Raw genomic sequence first — 23,995 nt, forward strand, 5'->3', positions numbered from 1 at the left:
TAATTTCTACCTGCCTCAGTCTCCCCTAAATTTTAATCTTTACATCTGGAACTTCTATATCAGTGATGGCAAACTTATGGCATGGGTGCCAAAGATGACACACAGAGTGCTGTCTGTGGGCCCTTGGCCACCTTCCCTCCCCACCACCCACCCCCAGAGTTCTTTCCTAGAAAGGGAGAGGGATTTGGGTAGAGCAGCTCCTCTTCCCCTCTCCACTGTGCCTGATGACATTTTTTCACATCCTCAACTCTTCTGCCCAGTAGCCCAATGGGAGTGCACAGGGAGTAAGGTTGGTAATGAACTCTCGCCTGATTGTGATGATTAAATTAACTCTTTCCTGCCTGTGAAAATTAAATTAACTCTCCCTTGCCCATTTTTAGATTTAATCTCCAAAAGCATATATACCCCATTTACACTTGAGTGGGGGAGGTCTGTGACCCACCTGTGCAATAGTGGGTGATGAATCAGATTTGACTGACTGCCCACTAATCAGTCCTAAGCAAAGCTTTAGCTATAATTGGTACATGTAAAATAGAAGAAAGCCACAGGAAGTGACAAAAAGGAATGATCTTTTAAAATGCCAAGAACTTCCTGTGAAGAGGCTCTTTGGTCTTTCCTCTTTGACTTGACTTTGGAGGAGATCTTACTGAAGATCTTGGAATGTTTCTCCTTTACTCTCTATACTCTGTGATCTCACCTGTTCTTTCATTCTAATTGTTAAATCCTCTGTGAAGATTGGATTTAGCTATCTCCTGATTGTAACAATGAAGATACTTAGATCTTTCTTTATTCGGGTTCAGGAGAGACAGCTGATGTCAGAGAGAGGAGAGGTAGGTTGAAAATTTTTCCCCTTCTGCCTTCCCTCCTTAGCTAAATCTACTCTCCCCAATTCACTCTTGTCCCTCTTGTCCCCCCTCCACTACTTGAGACTAAAGGGTCTCCCCTTGATCTGTTCACTCACACAAAGCTTGGGGAACAGATAACTTTTAATGTCAATTCAATCAGGTAATACAAAAGGAATAATGGGCAGGGAAGAATGGGAAAGGGATATGGGAAAAGGGATCCCTGTCTCCATCTAAACCCTTTTCTTTCAGTGGCTTGGGTGCTTTGTAGTTTTTACATATTTAAATATTTTCAATCTGTTGTAATAGGATTCTATAACAGAATCATAGGTTTTAGATCTGGAAGGTATCTTAGTTTATGAAGGGACCTAAGACAAATCAGACCCACTGAAGAAAAGCAGTCATAAAAGACTTGCTTGTAAGTTTGCCAGAGATTTCATGGCAAGGCTGGATCTCAGTATAGCAGCTCAGAAGTATTGTTTAGGCTGAACGTCTGATAAAGACATCTCCTGAAAAGCTTCCTTCATAACAATCCTTTAGTTGTTTGTTATTTTGATGACCAAAGAAGCTTCTGTAATATCATGACCAAATGACCCAGATTCTCTTTTCCCCGGGGTTCCTGTAAAACCCCAAATTATTGTCAATCTTCCTTAATTCCTTGGGTTAGTAAAAGTGCTTTAGAAATATTTTCATAAACAATATTCTGTTGGAAATTTACACCTCTTTTATGATGCAATGCTTAATATTTGACATTCTATACAAACTCTTATCTTTGTCATAATAAATGTAGATCATGGAGACCATGGAGATTATGCATCATCCTGTCTGGTCCTTCCTTTGAATCTCTCTCTCTCACTCTCTCTCCCTCTCTCTTTCAGTCACTCTCTCTCTCTCTCTCAGTCTCTCTCAGTCTCTCTCTCTCTCTCTCTCTCTCTCTCTCTCTCTCTCTCTCTCTCTCTCTCTCTCTCTCTCTCTCTTTCTTTCTCTCTTTCCCCCCTCCCCCATCCCCTCTCTCTTTCTCTCTCAGTCTCTCTCTCTCTCTCATCTCACAATGTCAGGGACCCTGACATTCATTTATAATCCAGGGAAAGAAGCTTGGTAGACTGTAGGGCATCTCAATCACAAGTTGTTCACAAAACTTATTTTCATGCAGTGAATCTTTGTTATCTAGTAGGTTGACTAACATTCCTAAGACCAACGAAAAAGAATTTAGCTACTGTTTAAGCTGTATAGAAGAGAAAATAGTGAATTTGAGACAGGAGACCTGGGTTTAAGTTCCAGATCTGGTTTTTATTACTAATATAACCATGGGCAAGAGTCTTTTACTTCTTTTCCCTCAATATTTTTATCTGTGACCTGAAGAAACTGGACTAATCTCTAAGATACCTTCCAGATCTAAAACCTATGATTCTGTTATAGAATCCTATTACAATAGATTGAAAATATTTAAATGTGTAAAAACTACAAAGCACCCAAGCCACTGAATTTAGGAAGATTTATTTCCTAGAGAGATTTTATAATCCATTTGCTATGATTCTAGATAAGAGGGGACAGGAAGATTTACTGTTGTAGATGGACCCAGGGATTAGCAAACTCTAATCATCTCCTGAGGGTCATGACTCAGAGAATAATTAACCTGCAGAACTGGGAATGTTTCCAATGGGAAACCCACTATTTGTATGCCAATTGAAAGCCAAGTGACAGGATGTAATTAGCCCCATTGGGATGTACCATTCTTTGGACTCCCCATCCTGGATTCCAAAATCACTTGAATCATATAGGGCTGTTGCCACTACAACTGATAACATATGAGCTACATCTTCTTTTAATTTACACTTAATTCTTATGGGATGGTGCTACAAGATCTAAAAATTATAGGGATTCGTGGATGCATAATTAGGTCCAGCCTTCTCAGATTAAAACTTTGTAACATGATTTTTTTCTCTCTCTCAGAATTTCAGCCCCCAGAGTCTCAGAGCAACAGTCAAATTTTCCTCACAAAGAATTAATTCTTTGCTTCTCTGTGGGGACTAGAGTGATATCTGGAAAATTTTATGATCCTCCACCTGTAAGGAGTTCACCATAGTATAAATAAAAGCTAACGCAAGAATACAATCTTTGCTGCTGTAGGACACGGATCCTTCCACAAGAAGCCACAGACAGTGGGCCTGAATCTCATCCTGAGGAACATAGAGAAAGCTTTAATTTTATCTCAAAGACTATCCCCCTTGAATCTGCTCCAGGTTCCTGTATAACCTCCACATAAGTATGCCCAGGTAGCCTTCCAGGATTTGGCTATGTGTTATGAGCAAACAATTTATAGCATCTTGTCTTGTTCTATGTAAATTATGTCTATATTTCTCACATTTTAATGCATTAAAAAGGACAGTTGTTTTTACTCATAAAGGGTTTCAGGTAGGGAAATGGCTCAAGAATATTTAATATAAAGATTTCATGTACAAAATGTGGGCAAGAGCCTCTGGTGTGTCTATTATTTGATAGATTTTTATTTTAACAGGTATAAAAGGTCTTTTGAAAAATCAATAAATTAAAATTTTGAGTGATGGTGTCAGAGAGATTTTAAAAAGACCCTTTTAGAATAAGGAATCCATGACTTATTCATGAAATATTTAGTAAGAAGAAAAAGTTCTATTATTGAAAGTCAGTATATTGAGACATATGAGTCAACTAACAAATAAGCATTTTTAAGTTCCTACTAGGTTCCAGACACTCTGCAAATTACTGGAAATACACATACAAAATATTTAACATTCACTAATCTCAAGAAGCTTGCATTTCATTTGAGTCCTTGAAAAATGATGAGTTGGTTTTTTATTTTATCCAATTAATTGATATATGTATTTAATATGTAGAAATTTGTATATATAACATTTAATTGAATACACATACACACATATTCATATATATAAGGCTGCCAGGTATAGTGGATAGAGATTCTCAGCCAGTACAATTCAGGTTCAGATTCCCAACTCAGAGACATAAATTTGCTCTTTAATTCTGATTATTATATAAAATTTTGTCTTAGAGATTGCCTAAGATCCCTAACACTTCCAAAACAGCAAGATGGACTCCATTCTATTGTGACAGCCTATCAAATATTATAGTATGAGTAGTTTGGACTAGAATCTCAACTGAGAATGTGACTTTCAAAACAGTCAGGGAGAATTCAACCTCTTATTTTTATCTAGTGGAATGAAGGAAATAGTGGACTTGAGAAATACGTATAAACAGATGGAATTTCAAGGGTTATAGACTCTATATATATATATAGAGAGAGAGAGTATAATATTTGGAAAATGGACTTTTTCAACTTACTGTCTTCTACTGAATAATCAAGATTCAGAATCCATCAACAATTTTGCACTTTATTTCCACAATTACTTAAAAATTAATACTTATTTCAATTAGCCTTAATTTCTTCATCCCTTACATTATAAAATGTCCTTTAGGGTGAGTGATGGAATTAGTGATAAAAGGTGATAGAATAAGGTAAGTAATACACATCATCATGAATATTCTTTATATAGAGACCACTATGAACATTAGACATGAAACTCAACTCATTGTATCAAAAAACAAAACAAAACCCAGTTATATAGCTATAGTTATATAACTGCTTTCATCCCTTGGAGGGCTGATGTAAAATTGAATGTTAAGAGTGATTATGAATGCTTCTAGTTAGTAGACATTTTTTCCTCCCCTCTCAGGCATTTTGTCAATTGCCATACTTTTAACTTAAGTCAACTAGATGAGTAACTATTTCATTATTAATAAATATAAGTTCTAAAATAGGTATAATTTGTAATAAGAAAATTTTGAAAAATTTCTGCCTCTTCTCTAATTTTTTGTGTTTAATATATATTTTTGAAGATTGTAAAATCAATGATGCTTATTTTTATAATGAATTTCATATTGCTCATACAATAAAATATTGAGATAATTATCAGAGATACTAAAAAGTTATATTTTAGATCCTCTATACTTCTTTAGGCAATCTGAACCTAAGTATTCCAAGACTTACTGAAACACAATCTATTTTTTTTTTTTACTTCCTCAAAAATATATCACCAAAACTCATCAGATGGCTGTTCCAGTTCACAATAATATGAGGTCAGATTTCAGAATCCATGACCTAAAATTAAAATAAGTTATAATATTTCAAGAATTTTAAAATCATTGTCATTATCACATAGATGACGTCAGTATCAGTATAGGGTCTTAAGAGTTTCTCTGAATGTAATGGACTTTTCCATTAGTGTCACTGCAATGTCCCTGAACAAACTGCAAGGATCAAGGAGAAAATAAAAACACTACCCACAAGCAGAGGACAGACAGTGGGAGTAAAAACACCGAGGAAAGGCAACAGCTTGACTACAGGGATGGAGGGGATATGATTAAGGAGAGACTCTAATAACATGGAAATGATTTCAGATCGAGAACACATGTGAAACCCAGAGGAATCATGCATCGCCAATGGGATGGGGGGGTGGGGAAGGAAAAGAAAATTATCTTTGTTTCTAATGAATAATGTTTGAAAATGACCCAAAAAATAATGTTTAAAAGGAAAAAAAAGTTTCTCTGAACAAAACAATCCATCATCCTTCAGCTCATCTAATAATGAACCTTTCCATATGTAGCTGTGGTGATTCAGGAATGACAAGTATAGATTCCTTTAACAAATATGCACTCAAAGTCTTTTCTACTTCATAGAACCTGACAGAGTGCCCTTGTGAATGTCTGTCATAGCCTTGTTGAAACCAGGATCTCCTCTATGATATAGATCTTGATTAAGTGTTGAAATTTCTCTTAATTCATGCTAACTTTTGGCACCATATTCAAATTCTAAATAGGTGTTTGTTTCTTTCATATATATAAATTAAAAATTTTAAGTCAACAGTAGGTTCAAATATCTTTTTTCTGGATTTATGCTACTTACTAAAATCATTGAAGCCACCAGCGCAATTGTATTGAATCCTATGGATTTTTTTTTTTTTGTAGTAAACAGAAACTATCAATACATGAAGAGAACTTAGTAGTGGAGTTGATAGAGGACCAGGCCTGGAGTCAGGAAGATCCAAGTTTAAATCAGGCTTCAGATGCTTACTAGCTATCTTATGCTGGAGAAATCATTTAACTATATTCTCTTCAGTTTTCTTATCTATCAAATGAGCCAGAGAAGGAAATGTCAAGTTACTCCACTGTGTTTGCCAAGAAAACCACAAATTGCCTCATAAAGGGTCAAATGGATTGAAATGACTGAACAACAACAACAAAGCAATAGGTAATCTACAATGTTTTGTTTTGTTTTGTTTTTTTCTAGCTGACCACAGCACAGTGGATGGAGTGTTGGGCTGGTAAGCCCTGAATTTGAATCTTTGACACAGACACTAGTTATGTGATCATAGGAATGGTACATTGCCTCTTCAAGCCTCAGTTTCCATTTGTGCAAAATAGGGATAACCTACCTTCTGCAATACTGCAAAGATCAAATGAAATTACATATATAAAACACTGCAAATTTTAAAGCTTTCTATGTAAATATGAATTGCTATTTTAGCTATTACTATATCACCAAATCTATAGACAAAGAAGTTTTTCTTTGAGTATCATTAATGTAAAATGTGATAGAATACAAAAAGTTACTATATTCCAGATAGATTAAAAATAATACTTTCCACCCAGAGATAACACTTTTTATTGTCAGTAAAGGAAAATGCATAAATCTGATGTAACAAACTTCATGATGTTACATAGTTTACAATCTAGTATTTGGTTTGGTTTTAGATGATTCATGATTTTTAAAAAACTAATGGGAATTAGACTATCCTTGATGTTATTTACATTTTTATATTTCTTCCCAATTAGAAGATATTCTATGTTGACTCTTTGAGTGTTCAGTGACCATTCCCACTCCATAAGGAAACAGTAATTGGTATTTATTTCAACTATGTCCTATATCAACAATACATAAAAACTTACAAATATGTTTAGCTTCTCTTACATTCAAGTTATTTGAGTTATACAGGCAGGGTAACGTCTTATATTCCAGAGAAAGAAAATGAAATATTAGGGAAATATGCTTAGATACAATTGTTGGCTATCTGTCAGAAAATTAATGTGATCCATAACCATCAAAACAACCTAAACATTTAAGGACTTTGACCTCTTTAAAGTGCATGGTAATAGAATCATCCATTCCCAATTAACCTTTAGGTCAAAGGGACAGAATGAATAGTAAAACATTTTTTTTTAACCAGGATGTTAGAGGCTCTTCTCATTAGCCTTAGTTAGTTGGTGACAGTAATAATAAATCCTCACTTATTTCTGTCTCTGACACAGAACGATGGTTAATTTTAATTCTAATTGTTTTTATTTTTTCTGTTACATGTAGAAACATGTTTTAACAACTGTTTTTGACATTTTAAAATTCAGATTTTCTCTCTCCCTCTTGCCTTTGAATAGTCTGATATAGGTTATACCCATATGTTCATGTAATAAACATTTCCATATTGCTCACATCATTGACAGAAGACACATACTACACATATAAGAGAATTCTCATAAGGAATATAGTGGAAGATGGCATGCTTTGATTTGCACTCAAATTCCAACAGTTCCTTCTTTTCATCATTTTCATCATAAGTTTCTTGTTGTTAACTTGGAGATTTCCTTTGCTGATAATGATTTGGTCCTTCACAGTTGAATATTTTATAATATTTCTTTTACTATATACATTGTTCTCCTAGTTATGCTCACTTTGCATGAGTTCAAATAAGTTTTTCCTAGCTTTTCTAAACTCATCCTTTGTTGTTCCTCATGGCACAATAGCATTTTATTACAACCATATGCCACAACTTGTTCAGTCAGTCTCAAAGAAATGAACAACCTTTCAGTTTTCAATTCTTTTCCACTACAAAAAGAACTGCTAAAATATTTTAGTACAGGGAGGTCCTTTCCCTTATCTCTGATTTCTTTGGAATATAGAACAGAAGTGGTGATGCTGGGTCAAAGGGTTTATGCATAGTTTTATGGCCTTTGATTCTACTTCCATTTTGTTCTCCAGAAAAGTGGTATCACTTCATAGTTCCATCAATAATGTATTAGCATCCCAATTTTCCCATATCTTCTCTGACATTTATCATTTTTCTTTTTGGTCATGTTAGCCAATATGGTAGGTGTGAAGTGGTATTTCAGATTTATTTCAATTTACAATTCTCTAGCCAATAGTAATTTGGAGCTTTTAAAAAATGATTGGATATTTTAAATTTCTTCCTTTTAGAACTACATCCTCTGACCGTTTCTCACTTGGGGAATACTTATAAATTTGACTCAAATTTCTATGTATTTGAGAAATGAGACTTTTTCAGGGATGCTTGCAATAAAGTTTTCCCCTAAATTTGTTGTTTCCGTTCTAATCTTGGTTGTATTTATTCTACTTGTACAAAAACCTTTTAATTTAATATTCTCCCAGTTCCATGTTCCCCTAGTTTGTTCATGATATCTGATTTATTTCTAGTGCAAGTATCCATTTTAAATTTTTCTTGGTGTATGGTGTGACGTGTTGGTGCATGCCTAATCTGTGCCATACTGCATTCCAGTTTTCCTAGCAGTTTTTGTCAAATAGTGTTTTCTTTCCTCCAAAGTTTATATCTTTGGGTTTATCAGTCATTGTTACCATGGACACTAATGGCCATGTCTTGATTGCCTAATCTATTGTGTTGATCCACCACTATATTTTTATGCAATATCATATTGTTTTGACAATTATTGCTTCATAATAGTATTTAATATCTGATACAGTCAAGCCTCCTTCCTTCATATATTTTAAAAAAATTATTTCCCTTAATATTCTTCATCTTTTGTTCTTCTAGATTAACTGTTATTATTTTTTCTAGTTCTAAGAAATAATTTTTTGGTACTTGGTTGGCATGGCACTAAATAGATAAATAAATTTAGTTGGATTGTCATTTTCATGATATTGGCTCAGCCTATCCATGAACAATTAATGTTTTTCCAAACGTTTAGGGCTGACTTTACTTCTGTGAGAAGTGTTTTATAATTGTGTTTGTATTGTTACTGAGTTTGTTTTGGTAGGTATACTTACTTGTATTTCATATTTTCTACATTTATTTTGAATTGAATTTCCTTTTCTATCTCTTATTATTGGATTTCTTGGTGGTAAATAGAAATTCTGATGATTTATGTGGGTTTATTTTATATCCCGAGATAGCTAAAGCTATTACTTGTTCCTACTGGTTTTTTTCTTTTATTCTCTAGGATTCTCTACATACATTATCATATCATCTGCAAATGTTGATAACTGTTTCTTCATTGCCTATTTCAATTCCTTCAATTTCTTTTTCTGATCTAAATGAAATAACAAGCACTTCTAATATGATATTAAATAAGAGTGATATTGGGCATGATTGCTTTACAACTGATCTTACTGGGAACAGTTTTAGTTAATTCCATTACAGATAATGTTTGCTAGTAACTGTAGAGGCCATTTATCACCTTGAAGAAGGTTCCATTTATTCCTGTGTCTTTAATGTTTTTAAAAGGAGTGGTTGTTGTATTTTGTCAAATGCTTTTTTCTGTACCAATTGAAATAATCATGTGGTTTCTTTTGGTTTTGTTATTGATATAGTCAATTATGCTAATGTTTTTCCTAATATTGAACCATCCCTGTATTCCTGGCATAAAACCAACTGACTGTGCTTTATGATTCTTGGGATATAGTGTTACAATTTTCTTGTTAGTCATTTAAAGTTTTTGCAACAATTTTCATCAGGGAGATTGGTCTATAGTTTTATTTATCTGTTTTAACTCTTCCTGGTTTAGGTATCATAATGCCATATTTATTTCATTAAGAGAATGTAGAAGGATTCCCTCTTCATTTATTCTTTTAAATAATTTTTTGTAGTATTAGAGTTAGTTGTTTCTTTAAGATGTGCGTGAATTCACTTGTGAAACTTTTATCTTAGGCACCTTTTATCTTAGGGAGTTCATTGAGGGCTTGCTCAATTTCTTTATCTGTGATGAGGTTGTTTAAGTATTCTATTTCCTTTTTTTCTTAATCTGAGTATTTTATATACTTTTTTATGAGTATCCATGTATTTCACTTAGACTTTCAGATTTATTGGCATATTTGGGGAAAAATAACTACCAATCACTGCTTTGATTTCTTCATTATAGTGATTTCAGTTTTTTTTTTATTTTTTAATATCGGTTACTTGGTTTTCTTGTTTATTTTTTATATTTTCATGTATTATTTTTAAATCACATTAACCAATGGTTTATTTATTTCATTTTTATAAAATTATTTTTTTATTTATTAGTTCAATAGTTTTCTTACTTTCATTTTTATTACTCTCTCTCTTGATTTTCAGGATTTCTAATTTGATATTTAATTCCAGAGGTGTTAATTTGCTCTTTTTTGTAGATTTATTTTTTTTAGTTACATCCCCAATTCATTGATGTGCTCTTTCTCTATTTTATTGCTCCAGATATTTATAGATGTAAATTTTCCTCTAACTACCACTTTGTCTGCATATCATAAATTTTGATATATTTGCTCCTCATTGTCATTTTCTTTAATGAAATTTTAATTTTTTAATTTTTTCATCTTTGATCTATTTGTTCACTAGAATGATATAGTTTAATTGCCAATTAATGCTTGGTAGTTTTTATGCTACCCTTTATTGGGGGGTAATTCTTAATGTGTTATGATATGAAAGGCATACATTTAATATTTCTGCCTTTTTAATATTTGTGTGTCAGGTTTTTATGCCTTATTATGTGGTCAGTTTTTGTGAAAGTGCCATATACTGCTGAAAAAAGGGTATAGTTATACCTCATCTATTGTGGGAGCTATGTTCCAGAGACTCCTGTGATAGGTCAAAGTCTGGGAAGTAGTGAGAAAGAAAATAGACCAATTCTACAGTCACTGAGTCAATCAGTTCCTAGGATACAGGATACAGCACTTTGGTTGGTTGTCTTTCATTTCATCATTCAATAGTGTGCCATACTACATTTCCATTTTGTACAGTAAGGTATTCATCTGCAAAATCCTGTGATATAGTGAAAACTGTGATACAGAATTATATATATATATATATATATATACATATGTATATGTATATATATTAAAAACCCATGATTCAGTTAAGTCCCAATAAGTAAACCATGATACAGCAAAGGATGACTATATTCTTTTTTATTCCCAATCAGTTTTCTCCAATATCTGTCACATGCAAAATTTCTAACATTCTACTTACCTCTTTAGCTTCTTTCTTGTTAATTTTTGGTTGGATTTATTTACTTGTAAAATGTGAAGTTTGCAGTCTCCTATTAGTAATATTGTAGTACCTATTTCTTTCTGTAATTCATTTAACTTTGCTTGTAGGACTCTGAAGGCTATGACATTTTGTTCAGGTATGTTTATTATTGATATTGTTTCTTTGTCTATGGTGCTTTTTGTCATAATGTAATTTCCTTTTTTTTTGTTAGATCAGTTTTTACTTTTGCTTTGTCTAAGATCATGATTGCTACTCTTGCTTTTTTTTTTTTTTACTTTCACTGAGGTGTAGTTGATTTTGCTCCTATCTCTTACTCTGTGTGTCTTCTCCTTTTTAAAATGTTTCCTATAAACATTTTTAGTTTAGTGGAGTTTTAATTTTTAATTCACTCTGATATCCTTTTTTTGTGCAAGAGTACATCCTATTCACATCCATCATTTTGATTACTAAATTTGTGTTCTCTCCATCTTATTTTCTCCATTTATTCTTCTCTCTCCTTTTAACCTTTTCCTATTTACATATGTTTTGTTTTCAATGTTCTTCTTCCCCAATTCACACTCCTTTTCTACTCTTCCCCTCTTATTCTTCCTACCCTCCTACTTCTCCAAAGAGTAAGGTAGATTTCTATCACTGACTGAATGTGGATCTTCATTTCCAATTTGAGCTAGTTCTCTGAGAGTAATGCTCAATCATAGCCACCCCAACCATGTTTTACTTCACTCTATTTGTCACTCATGTACCTCTCAATGATAGGTAGTTTACTCCTCCTATTTCTCCTTTTCTCTTCTCTCCATGTTTTCTGCTTCCCCATCCCTTCTTTTGATATCAATTCATTTTATTTAGCTTCCATCCTTCTTTCCATGTATACTTCTTTTCACTATACTTACTTAAGGTATCTTGCATACTTAACTTTTTCAACATTCATAGATACTTTAATTATTTCAATTATCATCTTCATAAGTATGAATGCACTCAGTTCTACCTTGTTAAACCCTTTAAGTTTTCACTTTACCTTTTTGTGCTTCTCATGAATATTGAATTTGTTCATTGAATTTTCTTTTCAGCTCTGACTTTTTGGTAAGGAAAGTCTGAAATTCTTTTTTCATTAAACATTTTTTTTAACCTGTAGGATTATGCTCAGTTCTGCTGTATATGTAATTCTAGGTTCTAGTCCTAGATCCTTTGCCTTTCAGGATATCATATTTAATGTCTTTTGGTCCTTTAATATAGAAGCTTCTAGGTTTTGTGTAATCTTGATTGTGGCTTCTTGATATTTGAATTGTTTCCTTTTGGAAGCTTGTAGTACTATTTCCTTGGCCTGGGAGTTCTGGAATTTGACTACAATAGCCTTGGAATATTTTATTTTGGGGTCTCTTTCAGGAGGTGATTGGTGGATTCTTTAAATTTCTCTTTTCCCCTCTAGTTTGAGGTTATCAGAGTAGTTTTTCCTGATGTTTGCTTCAAATAAGGTGTTCAGATTCTTTTTTTTTTTTATCATGGCTTTTAGGTAGTCTGATGATTCTTAGATTGTCTCTCCTGGATCTATTTTCCAGGGTGGTCAGGTTTCCAATAAAGTATTTTACATTTTCTTCTATTTCTTCATTTTAAAGATTTTGTCCTATTACTTCCTGATACCTTATGATTTCATTAGCTTCTTTTTGTTCAATTATGATTTTAAGGAAATTTTATTTCTCTTTGAGTTTTTGGATTTCCTTTTCCATTTGGCCAACCCTCCTTTTTAAAGAGTTGTTTTCTTCACTATTTTTTGCCTCCATTTCCAATTGATCCATTTTATTCCTAAGGGAATTGTTTTCCTCAAGGTATTTTTGTGTCACAAGTTCCTCCTGGTCAATTTCTTCAATGAATTTCCGCCAGGAATTAAGTTTTCTGTGAATTTATTATATTATTGTTATTATTTTACTTTTTTCAAATTAATCCAGGGATTCTTTTGATGCCTGGAATCCTTTCACCCTTTCCTTCAAGACTTCATATTTTTACTTTTTTAGCATTTTTGGACATTTCTAAGTTTATATGTTGGTTATCCATGTCACTAAAGTAACTTTCTAATGTGAGGTTCTTTTGCTCATTTTTCTAGTTGTTATTTTCCCCTCTTGTAACCTTATCTATCTATTGAGATTCTTCTCTGTTCCCTCTTGTAAAGGAAGCAGTGCTCTAGCCTTGCAGAGTATTCTTTTCTGATACTTGGGATATGTCCAGCTTCCTCTGTCTTCACAGTATGTCTATTGAGGAGGTGGTCCTGCTGACTTGCTGTGGAGAGGCTTGTAGATGTTTTATCCAGCTATATTCAGCAACAAATGTTAGACATCCCTCTTATGTTTTATGATTTTTTTTCTTGTCCTTGCTCTGTTGCTTTTCTTCTCCTGACAAGTGACTTGGGCTAGGCAGATGCCCTAGTCTGGGATTGACTGTTTCATGTACTCTGCTCTCACAAGGGAGAGAATAGGTTACTAAAGTTTTATTTCTTCCTTTCAGCTCCTTGCTGCCATGTCAGGGTAGGGGTAGGAGGAGTGGTTTATTGTAATTTCAGGAGAATAATTGTTCTAAAGAACTTCAATTAACTCATCACTTCAACGAGCATTTGAAGGAAACCACAATAATTTAACTCATTTCCTTTCCCAATATAGTACAACATTCTTCCTTTCCATCACAATACATTCTTCTGCTTACATTGTAAAAGTTTACAAAGTAAATCTATATTATTATGTAGCTATATACACATATAGTTTCATGGTTTATCAGACCATTTAAAAAATGTAACTATGGAAGGGAAATAATTATATGCCAGATAAAAATAGACTATAAATTCACTTATAGGATAGCAAATTAGAGAATCATTAGAAGAACTTTTTACTAATTTTTTTTTGTTCTTCCCTCTGCCTTCTCCCCCCATGTCAAAAAAGAAGACTGAACAAAGATTAGCACATGTTGGTTTTATGAGATTGAGTAGAAGTGAATTAAACTTTGCATTTTAATGTCTTCCTTTAATGTCTTTGTTTTCTTCATAGAGTTATGGAAAACAATCAGACCACAGTGACAGATTTCATTCTGCTGGGATTTCTGGTTAGCCCCAAGATGCAAATGGTTCTCTTTTGGCTCTTTCTCTTACTGTACACCCTCACGCTGGTGGGAAATGGAGTCATCTTGGGCCTGATTTGTCTTGACTCCCGACTCCACACTCCCATGTACTTCTTTCTCTCCCAACTGGCTATTGTTGATATCTGTTATGCTTCAAACACTGTCCCGCAGATGCTGGCAAATCTCCTGGATCCAGCCAAATCCATCTCATTTGCAGGATGCATGATGCAGAATTATCTCTTTTTGATGTTTGCCCACACTGAATGTCTTCTGCTGGTAATGATGAGCTATGACCGGTATGTGGCCATCTGCCATCCTCTCAGATACACTCTCATTATGAACTGGGGAGTGTGTATTGCATTGGCCATCACATCTTGGGGATTTGGGTCCCTCCTGGCCTTGGTCCATGTCATTCTTATGCTTAGGCTCCCTTTCTGTGGGCCTTGAGAAATCAATCATTTCTTCTGTGAATTACTATCTGTGCTGAAACTTGCCTGTGCAGACATATGGATCAACAAATTTGTCATCTTTGTTGTTGCTGTGTTTATCTTAGTTGGGCCCGTCTGCTTAGTCTTAATCTCCTACACACGTATCCTTAGTGCTATTCTGGGAATCCAATCAGGGGAAGGACGAAAGAAAGCCTTCTCCACATGCTCCTCCCACCTCTGTGTGGTTGGACTTTTCTTTGGTAGTGCCATCATCACTTACATGACCCCTAAATCCAGGAACTCTGGGGAGCAACAGAAAATTCTTTTTTTGTTTTATAGTTTCTTTAATCCTTCTCTTAATCCTTTGATCTATAGCCTGAGAAATTCAGAAGTAAAAGGTGCCCTAAGGAGAGTGTTTAGGAAGGATAGAATAGGCTAAGGGATTGAATACAATTTTCTTTTGATAGAGAAAGGAATAAGATGGGGGAGTTTGGAGTTCATAAAAAGTCCGTGGAATTAAATTACTCTTAAAAATTTTTTTGTCCAAATTCACACATATGCCTCCTGTCAGAGTTGTTATATAGGTCTTAACATCTTAATTTTTACCCAGAATTTTCTTCTTACTATTTGATGGCTCCATATTTTATATGCTCTCATTGAAATATTTTTTTCTGTATCTAATCTTCTCAGACCCTTCATGTAAGTGCAGGGAAGCTAATAAAATAAACATACTAACTCCTTTTATTTTATTGAAATAAATATTGATATATTTGTTGTTAAGTTACACTTACTTTTGACTCTATGCCTCTCTTTACTATTCATAGAGCTTTTATATGTTTCAAAGAATAAAAATGAAAGTATAAAGGCAATTCATCAAGAATAACTAAACAGTTTCCAGAAAGATAATATTTTCAATGTTCCATATCCTTATCCATATTCAGAATCATCAACATCTTCAAAACACATATAGAAATAAATTTTTGAATCTCTTCTCTAGGGCTCACTTTCTTCATTTATTCATTCATTTTTTCAGTCGGTCAGTATTATTAAATACTTACTGTATCCCAAGTACTATGATAAGCACTGCGGATTCATGGAAAGGCAAAGCAAGGTTCCTACTATCAAGGATCTGACATTTAATGCAAATGAAAATATTTAAATAAAAATTATGTTCATTATAAATGTAAGGGAATCTCAGACATAAGGCAATAGTTTTGGGGACTGTCAGGAAAGATAATTTGTTATAACATGAGATTTAAACCAAAAGTTGAAGGAAGCCAGTGAAAGCAAGAGTTAGTGTGTAGGGAGAACATGTAGGATGGAGGAATGCCAGAAAAAAGGCATGGGGTCATGATATGGAATATTATGTATTACAGCAGCAACAAGATAGTGTCTTTGAAACAGATTTCATATGGATGAGTAAAATGAAGAAGGCTGTCATTTACAAGAAACACACTTAAAACTGAGAGATACAAAGAGAGTAAAAATAAAGAAGTGGAGGAGAATATACTATGCTTCATATAATACAAAAATGCTAGGGTACCAGTCATGATCTCTGACAAAGTTAAAGCTAAAATAGATTTAATTAAAAGAGATAAGCAGAGAAGCTCTATCATGTTAAAAGATACCATAAATAATGAAGTATTTCAAATGTTAAACCTATTTGCTTTAAATGTTGTAGGATCCAAAATTTTAATGCAAAAGCTAAATGAATTACAGTTTGAAATAGATAATAAAACAATAATAGTGAATGACTTTAACTTCCCCCTCTTAGAACTAGTCAAATATGAACAAAATTAAATAGCAAAGGAGATAAATGGAATCTTAGACAAACTAAATATGATAGGTATCTCAGGAGAAGTGAATGAAAAGACAAAGGAGTCTATCCTCTTCTCTCAGTGATACATAATACCTTTAAAAACTTGACTATATGTTAGAGCATGAAAACCTCATAGTTAAATGCAGAAAGTCAGAAATATTAAAGCATCCTTTTGAGAACATAATATTGTAAAAATTACATAATAAGAGACCATGGTAACACAAAGTAAAAACTAAAAGAATGAGTGGTTTAGGAATGTCACAGAAAAATTAAATAATTGTATTAAAAAGAATAATAATAATAAGATAGCATACCAAAACCCATGAAATAAAACAAAAGTAGTAATTAGAGGAAAAATTATACCTAAATGCCTATGTAAATAAATAAAGAACAAATCTATTAATTGGAAAAGCAATTAAAAAACTAGAAAATGAACAAATTAAAAATAATTAAATACCAAATTCAAAATCTTAAAAATCAAAGGAAATATCAATCAATTAAACATAAGTAACCCATTGAATTAATAAATAAAACAGGAGTTAATGTTGTGAAAATCAACAAAATAGAAAAGCCTTTTATTAGTAAAATTTCTTAAGTGAGAGAAGAAATACAAATCAGCATGAAAAATTAAAAGTATACAAACCATCAATGAAGATTAAAACCAAAGAAATTATTAGGATTTATTTTGACTTTATGCAACAAATCGAACAATAAAGGAGAAATGGAACATTACAAAAACTGCCTAGATTATTTTTGAGCAGGAAATTGAATACTTAAATGAACCTATTTTAGAAAAAGAAAATGTACAGGCCATAAATGAATTTCATAAGAAAAAAGAATCAGGAATAAATGGATTTAAAAGTGAATTTTATCAAACATTTAAAAATCAATTAATTCCAATATTAAATTATTTGAAGAACTAAGTAAAAGAATCCTACAAAATTCCTCTTATGAAACAAATATTTTACTGGCATATAAACCAAGAAGAAAAAAAGGAGAGAAAGAAAATTATAGACCAGTTTCATTAATGAATATGGGTACAAAAATCCCAAACCATATTCTATCTAGAAAACTACAACAATATATCACCATGATTGCACATTGTAACCCTTATTCCAGGAATCAAGTGATGATTTAATATGAGAAAAATCATCAATATAATCGATTATATCAATAACAAAAATAACAAAAATTATACTTATATCAAAAAATGTAGAAAAAGTATTTGACAAAATAGAATGCTCATTACTATTAAAAGCACCAGAATGCATAGGAATAAATTAATATTTTTATTACAGTAAGAAGGATCTACCTAAAACCATTAGGAAGTATTACTTGTAATGGTGACACACTAGAAACTTTCCCAATTTAAGATCAAGAGTGAAACAAGGATGTATATTATCCCCAATATTATTCAATATTATAATAAAATGCTAGCAAAAACAATAAGAGAAGAAAAAGAAATGGAAGGAATCAGAATGGGCAAAGAGATAAACTCTCTCTTTTTATAGATGACATAATAGTATATGTGGAAAACTCTAGAGATTCAAATAAAGTTAGTTAAAATCATCAATAATTTTAGCAAAGTAGCAACATATAGAAGATATGAACCTATCAGCATTTCTATATTGTACTAACAAAGATTTGCAAAGAAATAGAAAAAGATTTTCCATTTAAAATAACCACAGACAGAATAGTATACCTGGGAGAATACCTGCCAAAATAAACCCAGTAACTACGTTGATCAGTGATATTATATTGCTCATTAATTTGTAGATCAATAAAAGTGTGTAATTCCTTAATTTGTTTAGTAATAGAAGGAACAAGGGAGTGTTCTCTCTTAGAGGTTAGGTATATTATTGTAAGTACAACAATTACAATCCCAAGGAAGATGAATGTAAGGGTCACGAAGAGGTTTATATTGTCTGAAAAATACCATCCTAGAGGAACACCTACTAAAAATCCAATGTACTTGGTCATTGAACTTATAAGCCAATTTAGAAGCAAAGCAGACATGGGTTGTAGCCACATTTTTTTTTCCTGAGTCAATTGCTAGGTTGCCTGTAACCTTTTTTTTTTTTACAGTAGGTGGCTCCCTAGTCTACAACCCTATACAGGCTAAAGGCCTATTGTGTTGTAAATTCTCCTTATCAAGCTTCTGGGAGGGGTTACAAAAGCCCTCATGCAGGAAGGTGGAAGCTATGAAAGGACTGATTAGGAGTGAATAGACCGTAAACAAAAGGTAGAGCTAAACCTCCTTCTTTTACAAAGTGTGTATATGGGAGGGTCCCAGCAATCTTCCTTAGCCCTCAGGCTAAAACCGCTAGGTCCATGTGCTATCTTCCTTGAGCAAAGCCCACTTAAATTTTTAAGACTAGAAAGGCCAGGAAACAGAAAAAAATGGGTTTTAAGTTAGCTCCCTAGCTGTATTCAGCTGGTTTTTTTTTTTGTTTTTTGCTTTTTGTGGGCTAGGAGCTCCTAAGAGCTCCTTCTCCTGAGGTTCCTCGTTGCTAATCAGTTGATTAGGTAAGCCTGGCCTGCCTCTCAATCTACTGAGCCACCTCCTTAAAGTAAAAGGAGATGGAAATGAGAGACAAAGGGGAGAAGGAAAAAAAATCCTGTTGACCCCAATTTAACTTAAGGAGAAAAGGGAAGAGAGAAAAGGTGTTTTATACTCACCTGTTCTGGCAGCTGTGTCTTTAAGCCAAGGTATTTGGTAAAAGGACTGACGGAGTGAGTAATAAGTGGGGTGAAAGGGCAAGAAAATTCAGGAAATTTATTGAGGTTCTAGAAACCTTTGAAGCACTAAAGCAGGGCCAAGAGCCAGGGGGGGTAGCCGGGGTGGGACCTCTCCCAGGTGATTAGTAAGGAGATCAGAAGACTGATATAGTTCTTTTTCCCGAAGTGGTTACACCAACTGTAATGGTAGAAATTTTAGGCTTCTGGGAGAGGTTATGAGCCAAACTGTAATTGTTAAAAATGTGGCTACAGGATTTATGTAATATTGAACAATGGCCGCCAAGGAATTTACTTATGAAATTCCTAAAATGAAGCACTCAAGTCAGAATGGAGTTTATGGAGGTTTAATCACACTGGGAGTAGGGAAAGGAGAGGGAGAGAAGGATAGAAGAGAAAAGGGAAAGGGGCTACTCAACCTTTGACCAAGGCAGAGGGAGTTTTAGGCCCAAAGGGCCAAGGTGGAAAGAATCAGTCCTTAACTCACGTGAGTGATCTGAAGGAAAGCTGTCTGCGGGCGTCCTCCCTGTCCAAGCTCCTAACACCAACTCCCGTCTCGCTCTCTCCACAGGAAGTCAGCGAATTCCAGAGGCTGTTCCCTACCTCACTTCCTGTGTCTCACAAATGCCAATGGTTGGCTCTAGCTTAGCTTAGGACAGCCCAGGTGGGCAGTTAGTTATTTCTGATTTGTCATTGACTAGCACAAGCCCGTGTAGTGTGGGTGTGCACAATTTTTGGGTGCTAGACCAAGATGGAGACTTTTAAAATTCACAATACATATAATCATTACATGAAATCAGATTTAAACAATTAATCAAATATTAATTTTTCATATTTGGGCATAACTAAAACAATTAAAATGATAATCTGGGATCCACGATGGCGGCATAGCAGCAGGAGCCTTCTGAATCTCCTTTCAACCAATCATTACAAGGTGTCTCAAAAGGACAGAAATAAAAACTGGACAAGTAAAGGGGATCTCTCATTGAACACAGTGTGAAAGATAGTAAGTGACCGGTAATTCCCATGTTATAAGGGGATGAAACTCCACTAATCAAAGTGCAAGTTGACCACCTCTCCCCCTACACCATCTACCACACCATTTAGAGCAGGGATCTGACTAATCTCCACATTCTTGGGCGCTCTCTGAAAACACCAAAGGCTTACCACTGAGGGTAAGGTGCTAGGTCTTGTCAGTGATACTCAAGGCTAAAAAACACAGAGTTCAAGTAGCAACACAGCTGACCACAGCTGAGATAGCAGGGCCTGGGGAGATAGTCTTAGGGCAAAACACACAGTACAGCTGAAAATCCAAGGAGTATAAGTGAGGAAGATAGACTCAGGGCAAAATGCTTTAAAGTGTGCACTACACACAACGAACATTACAGATCTACCTGCCCTCACTCAGGCTTCTGACAGGAAAGAGAAAATAGTACCAAGACAAAGCTTTGAGAAATAGAAGCTAAGAAAACAATGACCACGAACATGTAGGAATCCTAATGCTCTTGTTGCAAAAGGAAAAAGCAACAGCAAAAAAAGCTCTTGACTGAAAATTTCTATGGTGAACCAGAGCAAAATACAGTAGCAATAGAAGAGAGTGAGAAACAATCAAACACATCCAAATCCTTCCAACCCCCCCCAAAAAATTGTTCACAAGTTCTGGAGGAACTCAAAAAGGAGTTCAAGTACCAAATAAGAAAGATAGAATAAAAATTGGAAGGAAAGTGGGGAAAAGAAATGAAAGTAATACAAAAAGAAAATAATAGCTTAAAAGACAAAATTTCATATATGGAAAAAAGAGGCAAGGAAATCAAATGAAGTAATAAGCAAATTTTGTAGAACAGAATTGGCCAGCTGGAAGCCATGAAAAGCAGGATAGACCAAATCAAAAAGGAAAATAAAGAGATCATAGCTGAAAATCAGTCTTTAAAGACAGAATTGGGCAAGTAGAAGTTAATGATCTCACGAGACAGCAAGAAAATATCTCATTAAAAAGATAATAAACCTGGAATGCAGATCTAGGAGCGACAATTTGAGAATTATTGGACTTCCTTAAAGCCTGGAACAACAACAACAACAATTTCTTGACATCATATTACGAGAAATTATCCAAAATTTTCCCTGATATTCTTTAACAAGAGGGCAAAATAGACAATTTAAAAATCCATAGGTATCCCCCTATGTTAAATCCCCAAAAGACAACTCCCAGGAATGTTATAGCCAAATTCAAGAGCTTCCAGGTCAAGGAGAAAATACTGCAAACAGCCAGAAAGAGACAATTCAGATATTACGGAACTCCAGTCAGGATTACACAGGATTTGATAGCTTCCATAATGAAGAACCACAAGGCTTGGAATGTAATATTCATGAAGGCAAGAGAATTGGGTCTATGACCAAGAATCACCAAACCATCAAAACTGAGTATATACTTCAAAGGAAAGTATAGTCATATAATAGAGTAGATTTCTGAGTATTCCAAAGGAAAAGACCAGAACTAAACAGAATACTTGATGTTCAAAAACAAAATTCAAGAGAATAATGAAAAGGTAAACAAGGAAAAGGGGAAAAAATTTAAGGACTTCAATAAGGTCAAATTGATTATATTCCTATCTGAAAAAATGATATATGTAACTCTTAAAATTGTTTTCATTATCATTGTAGATAGAAGAAATATTCATAGGCAGAGATTGTGATATTAAGATGTTTGAGGTCGTATAAAAATTGGGGGGGAACAAAAAAAGAGGATGACACTAAGAGAAACTCAAAGGAGAGGTAAAAAAGGATAAATTATACCACATAAAGGAGCTCATACTATTATAAGAAGGGGAAGAAGAGAGTTGTAATAGTTAATACTTAAACCTTACTCTCAGTGGAATCAGTTCTAAGAGGACAGAACAACCAGATCTATTGGGATACAGAATTCTATCTTACTCTAGAGAGAAGCTGAAAGGAAATACGTAATGTGGGTTGTGGGGTATGGAGTATTAAAATGGAGGGAACAGTTGGGGGTCAGGGTGATTAATAGACTTTAAAGAGAAATACGAGGGGAATAAAAAAGAAAGAGGTGGGAAGGAAAGTAAAATAAGGGTGTAACTAAGGGGGAATAATTAAAAGTGAAACACTGGTCTGGAAAACATAGTGAAATAAGAAAGGGTAGGATTAAAAGAGGAAATCAGAATGATAGGGAATACACAGGTGCTAATGTGTATGAATGTGACTGGGATGAATTCACCCCTAAAATGGAAGCAGATAATGGAGTAGATTAAAGGTCAAAATTCTACCATATGGTGTCTACAAGAAACATACATGAGGCAGGTAGACACACACAGGGTAAAGGTAAGAGGTTGGAGCAGATTTTATTGGGTATCAACTGAGAAAAAAAAGTCAGGAATTGCAATCATGATATCTGACAAAACCAAAGTAAAAATAGATCTGATTAAAAGAGATAAAGAAGGTAATTATATACTGATAAAAGGCAGTATAGACAATGAAGAAATATCAGTATTCAATGTGAATGCACCGAATGATATAGCATCCAAAATTTTGAAGGAGAAATTAAAGGAACTTAAGGAGGAAATAGACAGTAGAACTATACTAGTGGGGGACATCAACCTTCCTCTATCAAATATAGATAAATCAAACCAAAAAATAAGTAAGAAAGAAACAAGAGATATAAATGAAATCTTAAGAAAAAATAGAGTTAATAGATATATAGAGAAAAGTAAATAGGGATAAAAAGGAATATGCCTTCTTTTCAGCAGTTCATGGTACATAAGAAAGATTGACCATGTACCAGGGCTTAAAACATAGCAAACAAATGCAGAAAAGCAGAAATGATAAATGTGACTTTTTATATCATAATATGTAAAAATAATAATTAATAAGAGTACATGTAGAGGCAAATTGAAAATTAATTGGAAATTAAAGAATCTTATTCTCCCAAATTGGTATATTAAAGAACAAATCATAGAAATAATTACTGATTCCATTGAAGAGAATGACAATGAGGAAACAATATATCAAAATTTATGGGATATAGCAAAAGCAGAACTCAAGGGAAAATTTATATTCCTCAGTGCCAATATTAACAAAAAAGAGAAAAGGGAGATTAATTAATTGGGCATGCAACTAAAAAAAGAAAAACTAGAAAAAGAACAAATTTAATACCCTCAGATAAAGATCAAATTGTAAATCCTAAAAATCAAAGAAGAAATTAATAAAATTGAAAGCAAAAGAAATTTGAACTGATAAATAAGAGTAGGAGTTGGTTTTCGAAAAAAAAATAGATAAAGGATTGGTTAACCTAATTAAGAAAAAAGAGAACCAAATTAAAAGTGTCATGAATGAAAAGGGTTGTAGCCTCTCGCCAGCAAGAAGCCACAAGATAAGAAAGATAGAGAAAGGATAGTAGTTTAGGATGCCACGAGGGGTGTGAGGGAGCCAGGTATGAGATGGCAGAAATGAGTCAGAAACCAGGCCATATTGATTACAATGGAGCCACAGCAGAACTCCGATCTATCTGGACAACACAAAGGCATCAACCATCCACTGATCCAAAATTGATACCACACAGGTAGGAGACATGATAGAGAAAAGAAAGTGCTTGGCCAAAGGCCAGGTCCCAGGTGAGAGAGATAGAGAAGGAAAGAAATTAAAGATGGACAGACATAGGTGAGAGCTAAGATCCAAGAGAGGGAGGAGATTGCTGTGGCTGCTCCTTTAATGTCTTTGACATGCAAATGTGCCCAATACATA

At 33.8% G+C, this 23,995-nt stretch overlaps 1 protein-coding gene across 1 annotated transcript; it reads left to right on the top strand.

The window, feature by feature from the left end:
* Positions 1-14,191: 14,191 nt before the first annotated feature.
* Positions 14,192-15,124, top strand: LOC100618949 (olfactory receptor 2A1/2A42-like). Its single transcript, XM_016426204.2, is given in 1 exon segment — positions 14,192-15,124. A coding segment is annotated over 1 exon segment (933 nt).
* The last annotated feature ends 8,871 nt before the right edge of the window (positions 15,125-23,995 follow it).

The sequence above is a fragment of the Monodelphis domestica genome, chromosome 5 (assembly GCF_027887165.1).
Source record: "Monodelphis domestica isolate mMonDom1 chromosome 5, mMonDom1.pri, whole genome shotgun sequence".
Lineage (NCBI taxonomy): Eukaryota > Metazoa > Chordata > Mammalia > Didelphimorphia > Didelphidae > Monodelphis > Monodelphis domestica.